The 12,703-nt window shown below is 72.9% G+C and overlaps 2 protein-coding genes across 3 annotated transcripts; one reads left to right on the forward strand and one right to left on the reverse strand.

The window, feature by feature from the left end:
- Window positions 1-356: 356 nt before the first annotated feature.
- NCKAP5L (NCK associated protein 5 like) lies at window positions 357-8,415 on the forward strand. 2 transcript variants are annotated; one of them, XM_054177367.1, is made up of 13 exons: window positions 357-451; window positions 3,134-3,174; window positions 3,294-3,398; window positions 3,871-3,939; window positions 4,079-4,117; window positions 4,211-4,330; window positions 4,440-4,553; window positions 4,934-6,684; window positions 6,802-6,955; window positions 7,068-7,146; window positions 7,238-7,531; window positions 7,679-7,818; window positions 7,933-8,415. In XM_054177367.1, exons 3-13 carry the CDS (start codon window positions 3,300-3,302, stop codon window positions 8,170-8,172), a joined length of 3,099 nt encoding a protein of 1,032 aa, XP_054033342.1. In that variant the 5' UTR covers window positions 357-451; window positions 3,134-3,174; window positions 3,294-3,299; the 3' UTR covers window positions 8,173-8,415. The 2 variants fall into 2 exon arrangements, with proteins under 2 accessions (XP_054033342.1, XP_054033343.1); XM_054177368.1 differs by lacking the exon at window positions 357-451 and adding an exon at window positions 2,410-2,716.
- Window positions 8,416-9,038: 623 nt separating this feature from the next.
- TMBIM6 (transmembrane BAX inhibitor motif containing 6) lies at window positions 9,039-12,395 on the reverse strand. Its single transcript, XM_054177445.1, has 10 exons — window positions 12,321-12,395; window positions 10,695-10,797; window positions 10,496-10,604; window positions 10,276-10,396; window positions 10,109-10,157; window positions 9,916-10,013; window positions 9,722-9,801; window positions 9,502-9,602; window positions 9,323-9,395; window positions 9,039-9,200 (listed from the first exon to the last, which is right to left on the reverse strand). The coding sequence occupies exons 2-10, from the start codon at window positions 10,748-10,750 to the stop codon at window positions 9,177-9,179; spliced, it is 711 nt and encodes a 236-aa protein (XP_054033420.1). The 5' UTR covers window positions 10,751-10,797; window positions 12,321-12,395; the 3' UTR covers window positions 9,039-9,176.
- Window positions 12,396-12,703: the final 308 nt, after the last annotated feature.

Below are 12,703 nucleotides of genomic sequence, written 5' to 3' on the forward strand. Positions count from 1 at the left end.
CTGCGGCGGGGGGGGAGCGGCCGGGGGGGAGGGGGGTTGGGGCGGGGGGGTTCGGGGGTGACCTCCCCCCTGCTGCCCAGCCTCGGGGGCTGCTGCCCCCTCCCCCACCCCTCCTGTCCTTGGCACTGGACGCCGGAGCTCGGCGGCTGCGGCGGGGGGGGGGGGGATGGAACGGGGCCGCGCTCCGGCGGCGCCCCGGGGTGCTCGGGGCCGTATCCTTCACGGGCAGCCCCCCCGGATCACGGCGGGATGCGGCGGCAGCACCGGGGCACCCCCCACACACGCCCCCCGCCGCCCCGGGACCCCCCCGCCCCCGGGCGCGGATTGGCGGCGGCGCAGGGCGGAGCCGGCCCGGTGGAGCCATGACATCACCACCGCCGCCGCCGCCGGGCCAGCCCCGGCCCCGGTCCCGGCCATGCCGCCCCGCGCCGCCGCCCCGCCGTAGTCCCCGGTGAGTCCGGCCGTGCTGCGGCGGGAGGGCGGCGGGGGGGCGGGGGGAGCGGCGGCGGCGGCCGCGGGGGGCTCCCCGGGGAAGCGAGGCGGCGGCCGGAGGGCTCCGGCGGCTCCCGCGGTGCGGAGCGGGGTCCCCGCTGCCACGGGGCACCGGAACGTGTCGCGAGGGGCAGGGGGGCGTCCCGCTCGGTACCCCCCCCGCCCCGGGATGTCCCCGCTGCGTGTCCCCGGGGCTGTGCTCCCCGGAGCAGCTCCGGTGTCCCCGGCGCATCCCGCCCGGCCCCGGGGCGTCCCGGCTGCCCCCGGGGCGTCCCGGCTGCCCCCGGGGTGTCCCCGCGGTCCCCTGGGGCACCCAGGCTCTCTCCCTGCTGCGTCCTGGCTGTCCCTGCGGTGTCCCCGGCGTGTCCCCCACTGTCCTCCATCCTGCCCGCCGGTCCCCACCGCTCCCTGTCCATCCCCAGCTGTCCTCTCTGCTGTCCCCAGAGCATCCTGGCGTGTCCCCAGCGTCCCCACCGCATCCTGCCTGTCCCTGGCCTGTGTCCCCTGCTGCCCTCGCTGTGTCCCTGCTCCCCCCAGGGCTGTTTCTCCAGCACATCCCAGCCTGTCCCCGGGCTGTCCCCGGGCTGTCCCCAGCCTGTCCTCGCCGTCCCCGGGCTGTCCCTGCTGTCCCCTGCTGCATCCTCCCCGTCCCTGGGTTGTGCCTCCTGCCCCCAGCGCCTCCGCGGTGCCCCCGGAGCAGCCCAGGCCCTGCAGTCCCCGCAGGGTTGGGGACACTTGGGGCTGTCCCCCTGGGCTGAGGGTGGGGGGCCCCGGTGCGGGGCAGGCCGGGGCCGGTGCCGCGGGACCGTGGCCTGGGTGCCAGGGGCTGTCCCTGCCGCGCTGGCACGGCCACAGCCACGCGTGTTGGGCACGTGCCGTGGCCCCGTGGTGCCAAGGATCAGGGACCCGGGGGGGGGGGGCGGGGGCGCCACAGGCCTGGGGAGGGGGCTGCACAGGCTGCGGGTGCCCCTGGAGCGGCTGGGCCTGGGTCTGTGCCCCTGCAGGGACCCTCGCACCACCCCTGCGGGGCCCCGTGCTGGGGGAGGGGACGGCGACGCCGTCCATCTGTCGGCCCCCCCCCCCCCCCCCCGGGCTGTCCCCCGCCGCGGGGCCTGGGGGGGGCCGCGGGCTGCTCTTCCCTTCCAGACGGAGCCTCACTTCCCCCGGTGACGCAGTCGGAGCCGCCGGCCCCGGGGCCGCTTCCTGTCGTGCTGGGGGTAGGGGGGGCCCTGGGCACCACGGGGCACCCACGGTACCCGGCTGAGTTTGCTGCCAGCCCCACGGGCCGCAGGGCGACCGGGGCAGGGACGCACGTGCGAGGTCCGGTCACGGTGCGGGGACCCCCGTGGCGGTGGGGACAAGGGGCTCGGGGCTGGCAGGGACACGGGGGGCGTCCCACAGGCTCCCCCCCCCCCCCCCCAGCCTGCCCAGCCCTACTCCACCGGTCCCGGGGCTCCGGTCGGTTTTGCCGTTCTCGTTGTGCCGGTAGCCCCCAGTTTGCTCTGTCCAACGGCTCCCGGTGCTCCCACCCACGTGTGGGGTCCCGAGTGGGGGGACAGGGCCGGTGATGTACCCCCGGACCTCGCCTGTGCCCGGTGACCTCCCCCTGGCCTCGCCACCTCCATCTCCCCCTTTCCGTTGTCCCCTCCGGTTCCCCGAGTGCTGTCGAACATCCCCCACGGGGGCACCGGGCACCGCCACCCTGGGGTCCGGGTGAACCGGGGCCGCTGGCCCCGGGTGACCCCCAACCCCTGCCCAACTGGTGGGGTTCAGGGTGGGGGCCCCTCCGTGCCCCGAGCCCCGGGGACGTCCCCGAAGGCTACGCAGGCTCCTGGGGGTCCCTCCCCAAAGGCTGCTGGGCGCCCCAAGGGGCTCCTTCTCCCTGGGGTGCTCTGTACCCCCGGGGGTGCCCGGTGCCCCGTGTGGATGCCCGGTGCTTCCTCTCCTAGGGTGCCCGGTGTCCCGGTGCCGCCTCTCCCGGTGGTCCTCGGTGTCCTGGACCCCCGGTACGGTCTCTCCGGGTCTGGCGCTGGCGGAGCGGCGCACCGGGGGCGGCGGCGGACACGGCTCCTCCCCGGCCGCGGCGGGAAGGCGGAGCTGGGCCGCCGCCGCCTCCCAACAATAGCGCGGCCGGGCCGGGCCGGGATGGAGCCGCTGCCGCCACCGGGACCGGCCCCGGGGCCGCGCTGAGCGGGGCCGAGCGGCGGCGCCGGGAGCCCCGGGCGTGAGTGCGCGGCGCGGGCGGGAGCGCGGCGGAAGGGGAGCCCGGGCCGGGGTTGGTGCCGGTGCTCGGGGCCAGTGCTCGGGGCCGACTCCGGTTCCGGCGCGCACGGGGCGAGCGGCGCAGGGAGGCACCGGTACCGGCGGCGGGGGGAGCCCAGGGGGAAGCGGTACCGGGGCTAGGGCCGGGGTGGAGGGGGCCTATGCACCCCGGGGGTGCTGCATATTCCGGTGCCCCGGTGCCGGTGCCAGCCCGCGGGGGTGCTGTGCATCCCGGCGCCCTGGCACCGGGGCTGGCTGCAGGGTCCCAGCGCACGGGGGGGAAGGCTGGGGGGTGGCTGGGGCTGACGAGGGTCCTGCGACGCCGGTGTCGGTGAGGTCGGGGCTGCGGCCCCCTCTTCAGCGCCGTTTTCCCCCGCAGGTGACACCGGGGAGGACAGGGCTGGCGACGTCCCGAGCGAGGTAACGAGGAGGGGGGGGGAGGAAGGTCCGAGCTGCCCCGGGCTCGGCGGTGCTGCGGGCCCGGGGGGCACCGGGCGAGGGCCAGCGCGGCCCGCGGGGTGACGCAGGGTCCCCTGCAGCCAGCGATGTCGGAGAGCGTGACCGAGGCACCGGGAGAGAGCCCCGCGGCGCCTGGGGGGACAGGAACCAGCCATGAGCTGCTGCAGCGGCTGCGGGAGCTGGAGGTACGGCGGTGCCACCCGGGGGCCAGGGCCGGGGGGCAGCTGTGGGCACCAGGGCAGCCGTGGCCAATGCCTTCGGGCAGCTGTAGCTGGTGCCACGGAGCAACCATGGCTGTTGCCACCAGTGCCACCCTGCAGCCACAGCCACTGTGCAGCTGTGCCTGCTGCCATCATGCAGCTGGTGCTGAAAGGCAGCCCTGGCCTGTGCCATGGAGCCAGCAGCCCGGGCACGGTGTGCCAGCAGCCCGGGCACTGTGTGCCAGCAGCCCAGGCAGACCCCACAGCGAGGGGCAGCACTTCCCTGCTTTCCTTGCCCCCTCCATCCCTCCCTTTCTCTTGGGGCAGCCTCAGCCTCATCCCTCTGTGTGTGACCCCTCCCAGCAGGCAGAGGAGTCCCCTTGGTGCCAGGGTGGGGTGCCAGGCGTGCCCAGGACCCTCCACCATATCCTCTGAGCCATCCCCACTCTGTCCCCAGGCAGAGAACTCAGCCCTGGCCCAGGCCAATGAGAACCAGCGAGAGACCTACGAGCGCTGCCTGGACGAGGTAGGGGTGGGGGGAGGGGTGGGGGTTGGGGTGTGGGCAGGTGGGGTACATGTGGGCTGCCTGTGCCCAGGGCTGCCTGTGCCCAGGGCTGCCTGTGCCTTCACAGCCCACCCAGAGCCCTCCCCCCTCTGCTCCCCAGGTCGCCAACCATGTGGTGCAGGCACTGCTCAACCAGAAGGTGGGTGTCAGGCAGAGCCAGGGGTGGGGGGCTGTGAGGGGGAGGTGGTCAGGGTCCTGGCTGACACCCCCTGTGCCACCCTGCCCTGCCCAGGACCTCCGTGAGGAGTGCATCAAGCTGAAGAAAAGAGTCTTTGACCTGGAGCGCCAGAACCAGGCCCTGAGTGACCTCTTCCAGCAGAAGCTGCAGCTCTCGGCTGGGTCCCTGCCCCAGGTGTGCCCAGGGCTGCCTCAGTGCTGGGGGGGGGGGGGAGGGGAGGGGAGGGGGCATCACGAGGCAGAGCCCCTCCAAAGCTGAACCCAAGCATCTCTTTCCTCCCCAGCTGCCTCTGCACCCGCTGCCAGTGCCCTCGGATGCCCCAGCCTGCCCCCAGCCCTGCTCTGCCGAGCAGCCTCCCCCTCCGCTGTCCCCCAGCCACTGCATCCCCCTGCCAGAGGTGGGTACCGGTGTCCCCAACCCCCCTCCCCCTCCCCCCTCCCCCCATTCCAGTGTCCCCCTCCCTGGGGCTGTGGCAGCCTCCTCCCCAGCCTCACCGCCTCCGAGCGGTGTCCCCAAGCCTGTGGTGTCCTCTCCTCTGTGCCCCTCCTTGGGTCTGTGCTGTCCCCATCCCAGTGTCCCACAGCGTCCCTGTGCCTCTGGTGGTCACCTGTGCAGGCCCAGTGTCCCCCCCCCTAAGCCTCTCCACCCATGGTGTCCCCAGCTCCAAACCCTCCTGTGTCCCCATCCCTCACCCCAGTGTGCCCCCAGGGTGCCATCTTCTCCCAGATGGTGCCCAGTGCAGGGTGTCCCTGGGGTGACAGTGCCTGGGCCCCACAGGTGACCCCCTTGGTGACATCGAGCAGCCCTGGGCTCAGCCCTGGTGCCCCCACCCTGGACACCCTTTCCCCCTTCTTCAAGAAGAAAGCTCAGATCCTGGAGGTGCTGCGCAAGCTGGAGGAGACAGACCCCCTGCTGGGGCCCCCCCTGGCCTCCCCCGGCTCCCCCGAGCCCTGTCCCGCCCCGGGCTGGCCCCCATGCCCGCTGCGGGGGCCAGGGGCTGCTGGAGGGTGGCGAGGGGCTGAGGGCAGCCCTTGCTCCTCGCCGGAGGAGGCTGCGGCGCCGGGCGGGGCCCTGCTGAGCGCCTTGGCCGAGAGGCTGCTGCGGGGCGAGGGCGGCGGCGGCTGCTGCCGGCACAACGGCGAAGCCCCCGGGGGTCCCCCGCGGCAGCGGCGCGGCGACCACCCTGCCTTCCTGGGGCTCTATGCCGCAGGGGAGGAGAGCCCCGAGGGGAGCTTCACCCCGCTCTCGCCTGGAGGAGGGGGTCCCAACCCCCTGTCCTCCCCCCCCAAGGTGCTGAAGCTGCCCCCCCCGGCCGGGGCACTGCGGCTCAGCCCGCAGCTCGCTCGGGCGTCCAAGATCCCCTGCCGCAGCAGCAACCCCGAGGCCTCGCTGGCGCTCAGCTGCCGCACCTCCCCCGATGCCCCCCCGGAACCCAGCTCCCCAGAGCCCCCTGCTTTCCCCCCGCCCCACACCTATGAGGCAGCTGAGCAGCCCCCGGGGCTGCTGGGAGCCCCCGGCAGTGGGGTGCGGGCAGCTGCGTCCCCTCCCAGCGCTCGCCGTGGCACGGGGGGCTCGGGCCCCTCTCGCCGCCCCGGCAAGAAGCCCCCCGAGCCCTGCCTGCCCTTCAAGGAGCGCCTGGCAGCCCTGGGCAAGCTGCGGGGGGCCGAGGGCCGTGAGCCCCCTGGTCCAGGGCGGCCTGAGAGGGGCCACGGGTCTGAGCCACGACCCCCACCGCGGGGTGGTCTGGGGGGCAGCCTGAAGCACCCCGAGCCGACTCACAGCGGGGAGCCCCTGGCCCGGTGCTACTCCTCCGGCTCCATGGGTGAGGCTGGCAAGGCGGGGGGCAAGGTTCGCCCCACCAGCGGCAGGACCCCCCCGCGGGCACCCCCGGCGCCCCCCGCCAAGACCACCCGCAGCCCCCACGGCAGCCCCACCAAGCTGCCCGCCAAGACGGGCGCCAGCAAAGCTGGGACTGCACGGGGCGAGGAGGTGCCAGGGGCCAAGGTGGCAGGAGCCCCCCCCAACAAAACGCCGCCAGCCGCCGAGCCCCCCGGCACGGGGCCGCCGCCGGGCGCCGCCGGGCACTCGGCCATCGAGGAGAAGGTGATGAAGGGCATCGAGGAGAACGTGCTGAGGCTGCAGGGGCAGGAGCGGGCACCGGCGGGCGAAGCCAAGGGCAAGGCTGCCGGGGGCTTGGCAAGCTGGTTTGGGCTGCGCCGGAGCAAGCTGCCCGCCCTGAGCCGCCGAGGCGACGGCGGCCGCGGCCGGGACTGGGCCGGGACCCCGGCTCCGCTGCGCCGGGAGGTGAAGCTGGCCGCCCGCAAGCTGGAAGCCGAGAGCCTGAACATCTCGAAGCTGATGGAGAAGGCGGAGGACCTGCGCAAGGCGCTGCGGGAGGAGCACGCCTTCCTGCAGGGGCTGGCACTGGACAAGGGGCGCCCCCGGGGGCCACCCCGCGGCCCCGGCCACCTCCCGGTCATGTACCAGGAGGTGACAGCAGAAACCTTCATGCAGCAGCTGCTCGACAGGTCAGGGTCCGCCCGGGTCCCCTCGGGGGGGGGGTGGGTGAAGCTGGGGGGGGGGGGGGGGGGGGGGTGAGGTGGTGCCCCCTGCTCAAGCCCACCCTGCCGTGGCCTTGTGCCCAGGGTGGACGGGAAGGATGTGCCCTACGAGAGCCGCCTGGAGCACAAGCGGGAGCTGTGTGAGCTCCGGCGGGTGCCCCCCGACACCAAAGACCCCCGGCTGTGCCGCCCGCCCCGCAACGGCATCGTGGGACACCTGCGGGAGCCCCCGGACAAAGTGAGGACCCCCCCCAGCACCCCACTGCCAGGGGCTGTGCACCCTGCTCCGGGGGGTTGGCTGCAGCCGCTCAGCCGGGGGTTTTATTTGCTCCCCCCTTCCTCCCCCCCAGGTGCCCGACGTGGGGCTCCGGGACGAGCTGGCATCGGATGAGAGTTTGTCCGAGTCGGGGACCTCGCAGCACTTCGCTGGTGAGCAGGGCGCTGGCGTGGGGTGGGCTGCCTTGGCAGGAGGGCACCGAGGCGGACCCTGGGCACCGGTGACCTCTCCTTGTCCCCGCAGCCTGTGGGTCGCTGACACGGACGCTGGACAGCGGGATCGGCACCTTCCCACCCCCGGACTACGGGGGGGTCCCCGCCAAGAGCGCCCCAAAACCCCGGGGCCGCCCTGAGGCGCTGCCCGGTGCCGTGCCAGCGCGGCCGCCTGCCATCACCAAAGTGCCGCGCAAGGCCCGGACGCTGGAGCGGGAGGTGCCCAGCGCGGAGGAGCCGCCGGTGCCCAGCAAACACCGCAGCACCCCAGCGTGCCGCCCCCCGCCCCCCCCCAGCCCGCACGGCCACCACGCCGGTCCCCAGGGTCAGTGTCCTGCTGTGCCCTGTGCCGGGCAGGGGGTGCCCAGGCCCTGCTGATGGTGCCGGGGGGCTGCACCCGCGCTTGGGCAAGGTGGGGAGGGGGTGATGGGGGAGAGGCCAGCACTGATGCCCCCCCATTTCCCCCCCCCAGATGCCAGCGGTGACCCCGGGAAGCCGCGGCGCGTCCAGCAGAGCAAGAACTGGACCTTCCCCAACGCCAAAGCCTGCGGCGCTGCCGACCCCTTCCTCTGCACCGCCGGGGGGCTGGAGGGGCTGCACCGCCCCACCGCGGTAAGGAGCTGGGGGGGGCCCCGGGAGGGGCTGCAGGGCTGCCATCGGCATTTGCAAGGAGTGGGAGGGGCACAGCGAACCCTCCCCTCCCCTCCCCACCCTGTCCCTCCCCAGGCGCCTGTCTGCAGCCCGGCCGGACGTCGAGGGGCAGCATCCCCCGAGGCGCCCCCCCCGCTGCCCCCCACCCTGAGCGCCAGCAGCAGCCGAACCCCCAGCGCCTCGGACGTGGGGGACGAGGGCAGCACCGAGGCCAGGTCACGGGACGGGGGGCACGGCCCCCCGGGGCTGGAGCACTCCGAGTCCCTCAGCGATTCACTCTACGACAGCCTCTCCTCCTGCGGCAGCCAGGGCTGAGCCCTCCCCCCCCCTCCCCTGCGCCCCCCGGCCGCTCTCACGTCTTCCACCCCTCCCCCACCCCCCCCAATCTCGCTGTCCCCCCAACTCCACTCCACTCCCTGCCCCCACTCTGAGGGTGCTGCCTGGGTTGGAGGGAGGGGTCCCAGTGCACTGTGTCCCCCCCCTGCCCTGCCCTGGCTCTTTCCCATGGTGCTATGGCATTGTACAGCCCCCCCCCCCCCCCCCCCCTGCCGGGTTTTTAGCTCAATAAATCTGCCCCCCCTCCCCCCCCCTTTTTCCCCCCTCCCCCCCCGGGTTATTTATAGCTCTTGTGGAGCTGGTGGTGTCCTTGTGCCAGCTGCAGCCTGCCCGTGGGAGGGGGCACGGAGGGAGGGGGCCAAGAGGTTCCACTCAGAGGTTTATTGACTCTGTCCTGGTGTACAAAGAGATGACAGCAAAAGGGGGGAGGGGGTGGGGGGCAAAAGGACTCTGCCTGGCCCAGCAGAGTGGGGGCTGCCACCTGGGAGCTCTTGGCACTGGTGCTACAAGGGAGGCTCCTCCACTTGGGGGGGGGAGGGGAGAGAGGGTGGGGGGGAAGGTCCCACTGCCCACCCCTGGGCTGGCATGGGGTGGGGGGGGGAACCCCCCTAACACTCCCCAGGGTGCCAGGGCAGTGGGGGCTGCAGAAAAGCAAGGTGTGGGTGGGAACCCCCAAGGGATGGAAACCACCCCCATGAACCCCCCCAGGGGTAGGAAAGCCTTCCCCCAGGGCTGGGGAACTCCCCCCAGGGAGCCAGGGGCAGGGAAGGAAGGAGGCAAAGTTCAGCAGAAGCTGCAGAATGGGTTAGAAAAACGACCCCCCCCCCAAAAAAAAAATAAGCTAAAAGAGAGAAAAAGCTCAGAGGGAGAGGAGGCCTCTGGGCTGCTGCTCCCCGGCAGCAAAGCCTTTAATGAACCAGAGAGGAGGGGCAGGGACAGGGCAGGGACCAGCAGGGGCAGCTCCACCTCGGCCTGGGGCTGCTTCACTTCTTCTCCTTCTTCTTTTTCTGCAAGAGGAGAGGTGGTCAGGGTCAGTGCCAAGCTCTGTGCCCCCTGCCCTGCAGGGCAGCTCTGTGCCCCCTGCCCTGCAGGGCAGCTCTGTGCCCCCTGCCAGGGGCCTGCCACCCACCTCGGACATGCCCAGGATCATCAGCAGCTCCCGGAAGATGTCGACGAAGTCGAGGAAGAGATCAACACAGTGCCTGGGGGGGGGGGTGGGGGTGGAAGGAGAAGCTCAGGGGAGGGGCTGTGACCCTGCCCTGTGTCCCCCCCCCCACCCCCCATGTCCCCCCTGCCCCCAGTACCCACCAGATGTAGTCCTTGTCCCCACTCTCTGCCTTCTCGATGATGAGCTGCGTGTCGAAGAGCACGAAGCCACACATGATCATCAGCCCCACGTAGAGGTTGGCCTGGGGGGGGCAAGGGGGAAAGGGGACATTGGATGGGGGCAGCTCTGTGGCACCAGGGCCAGCTGATGTCTGTCCATCTGTCTGGCCTGGCCTGGCCTGGCCTGCTGCAGGGCACTCACTGTGAAGAGCCAGGTGGACCTCACGAAGGCGTTAACCAGAGAGGAGAGAAGCATCAGGGTGAGGCCAGAGAGCAGGAAACCTGCAGGGAGAGGGCAGGGAGTGAGACCTGGCCTCAGCCTCGCTGTGGGGTGTCCCTTGCCCCACGTGGGGAGCCCCCAGCCCCCTCCCCAGGGTCCACCCCGGCTCCTCTCACCTCCCAGGTAGAGGAAGCTGCGGCGCCGGGCGTAGAGGGCACTCAGCGAGAAGCAGGCAAAGATGGTGGCAGTGCCCAGGAAGGCAGTGGGGATGATGCTAGGAGAGAGCAGAGGGGGTGAGCAGGGCCTGGGGGGGTCCCTGGGGGTCAGCTGGGGGTGGAAGGGGCAGGGGGAGGGGGCTCATGCTCCTACCTGGGGTTGATGGAGATGCACATTTCCAGGAGGGGCCCAAGGTTAATGCCTGGAAGGAGAGCAGAGTGCCATAGCAGCCATCTGAGGGTTGTTTGGGGTCTCTGACCCTGCCCTGCCCAGGCCTCAGGGTCCTGCCAGGCTGGGGAGGGTCCCTGCAGCCCACCTACCTGTCAGGAAGGCGAAGCCCACCAGCATCCCCAGCCTCTTCTGCTCCGTGTCCCGGCTGTGCGGGGTGGCCGTCAGCCACACGATCAGCCCCAGCGCGCCCAGCCCGGTCAGGAGGCTGAACTGGGGGCGGGGGTGAGAGGCAGGTGAGGGCATGGCACCACCTCAGCAGGGTGGGAGCGAGCCCAGGGACCACCCACAGCACCCCCAGGGGCCACCCACCTGGAAGAGCTGGGTCACCACGTTGACGTAAGCCCCCGCGGCCGCCACGAGCATGCAGAGGGCAAAGCTGGCATAGACCCTCTTGAGGTGCTCCTGGGTGGAGGCCGAGCTGTGGGCGAGGGAGGGGGGCAGTGAGGCCGGTGGGTGAGGCTGGCACAGCCCCTGACTCCAAGCCCAGCCTGCTGGAGGCGCTACTCACATGTGAGAGAGCTTGAAGAGGGCATCGTAGTTGATGTTCCGGTTGAAGACGTTCATGGTGCCAGGCTGGGATGGGCCCCACCGGCCGCTCGGCAGAGGGGGAGCTGCAGGAGGGGAGGGGGCTCAGGGTGGGGGGGGGACACAGGAGCAAGCAGCAGGCACCAGGAGCTGCCTGGGCTCCAGAGCCCTCCTGTGCCCAGCTGGTGCAAGCCTTGCAGGCTGTTGCGAGCCCAAGGCTGCCCCCGGGGAGGCTCCGGCCCCGCAGGAGCGCTGCCGGCAGCTGGAAAGCGTCTTTGTGCCAGGCTACCATTAGTGCCTCTAATGACCTCCCAGGAGGAGGCTCTGGCAGTGTGATGCTGCCTGCAGGGCCTCCTCCTCCTCCTCCTCCTCAGCCCTTCCTGCTCCAGCCCCTCTGCCAGCCCCTGCCCGGCCGGCTGGGCCGGTGCTGTTTACCCTGGCACCCGCGGGAGCCCAACCGGCCCAGCAGGAGCAGAGAGCTGCCTGGCCCCGAGGCACAGACAGGGCCTGAGGGGGGCACAGGCCACGGGGCTGCCAAGTGGCCACCCCGAGCGGAGGGAGGAGCCTGGGACCTCCCCGTGTCACAGCAGCACAGACTCCCTCTGCCTGCCGTCCTGAGCCAGGGCCGAGCTGCTCCTGCTCCAGCCCCGGCACGGCGGCAGATTGGTGACCGTGGGCCCGGTGCCAGCGGGGACCTCCTCCAGGGCTCAGGGCGGAAGGGGAGGCTGCTGCCCCATGGCCTGGCTGGGGGTTGCAGGAGGGAATGGGGAAGCTGCGGGGCGTGGTGGCTGCGGGGGGGGTGTGACAGCCTCCTCCTGGCACGGCAGGCAGCGGTGACAGCAAGTTTCATCAGGCAGGGCCTGACGTCCCCAGGGCGATGCCAAGTGGGTCCCGGCGCAGCACAGGGACCTGGGTCTCCTGTGCCAGAGCCAGGGAGCCCGGACGGCAGCTCACCACCTGCCAGGCAGGCACAGCCTCCCCGCTGCGAGCGCCTGCGACGGGGCTGGAACCGTTTCGGTTTCGCCGGTGACGTCCCGGGTCGGTGGCCCCAGGGCGGCTGCTGGGCGCTGGCGTCGATTGGCAACCGCGGCCGAGGCTGCTGGGCGACCTTTACCCACCGGCGCCTGCACCCAGCCCTGGCCCTGGCACTGCCCCAGGCCCACCTTCGACAGCTCCTGCGGGCACCTCCGAGGCAGCCTCCCCCACGCAGCTTCCCCCCGGGACCAAAGGCAGCCTCCATGGGGGGCCGGAGCTGCGCTTACCCCCCCGGCAGCGAGGCCTGGGGAGGGGGGCAGGGGATGCCCAGGCCGGGAGGACCCTGACGCGGGGGCAGGAGTCAGCCGAGCCCTGGCGGGGGGGCAGGAGGCGGCCAAGCCCCCCCCCGGGGTGAAGCCTGGGGGGGACACAGGAACCGGCTGGGCCCCCCCTGAGCGAAGCCTGGTTGGGGGGGGGAGGGGAGGAGCCGGCCGGGCTCCCCGGGGCGAGGCCTTGCGGCGCGGTGGGAGCTGCCCAGCGCCACAGGCGCTGCCAGAGCCCCGGAGGCCGGCGGGAGCCCCCCGGCAGGACCGGGACCAGCCCCCCCCCGCCGCCGCCGCTGCGCTGCCCTCACCTGCGCGGCGTCCGCCGTCCGTGCCAGGCCTCGAACGGTCCTCACTCCGCCCCGCCCCCAGCGCCCATTGGCCATCGTGCGGCGGAGGCCCGCCTCCCATTTCGCTCTATTGGCCAACCGCCACCACCCGGAGTGGGGCGGGGCGATCCAGCGCCACCGCCCATTGGTGGCCGGCCGCGCCCGAGGGCCGCCATTGGCCAGGCTCGCCCTCCCCCGCACAGAAGCACGACGCCCATTGGCCGCCGTGGCCTTGGCCAGGCCAATGGGAATCTTTCCGATCGCTCCCGGCCTTTAGGCGCCCCCTGGTGGTGCTTCCGTCCCTGCCCGCCCTTGGTCTCCCTCTGGCGGCGCCACCGCGGAGCCGCAGGCGGCCAGCCGGGACG

This window comes from Dryobates pubescens, chromosome 40, assembly GCF_014839835.1.
Source record: "Dryobates pubescens isolate bDryPub1 chromosome 40, bDryPub1.pri, whole genome shotgun sequence".
In the NCBI taxonomy this organism is placed as follows: Eukaryota; Metazoa; Chordata; class Aves; order Piciformes; family Picidae; genus Dryobates; species Dryobates pubescens.

Coding starts and splice junctions, on each gene's coding strand:
- NCKAP5L (XM_054177367.1), top strand. CDS start 3,300: ATGTCGGAGAGCGTGACCGAGGCACCGGGAGAGAGCCCCGCGGCGCCT. Junction 3,940..4,078: donor ACGAGCGCTGCCTGGACGAG/GTAGGGGTGGGG, acceptor TCTGCTCCCCAG/GTCGCCAACCATGTGGTGCA. Junction 7,819..7,932: donor GGCTGCACCGCCCCACCGCG/GTAAGGAGCTGG, acceptor GTCCCTCCCCAG/GCGCCTGTCTGCAGCCCGGC.
- TMBIM6 (XM_054177445.1), bottom strand. CDS start 10,750: ATGAACGTCTTCAACCGGAACATCAACTACGATGCCCTCTTCAAGCTC. Junction 10,605..10,694: donor CTCTTCAAGCTCTCTCACAT/GTGAGTAGCGCC, acceptor CCTCGCCCACAG/CTCGGCCTCCACCCAGGAGC. Junction 10,158..10,275: donor GGGCTTCGCCTTCCTGACAG/GTAGGTGGGCTG, acceptor CTCTCCTTCCAG/GCATTAACCTTGGGCCCCTC.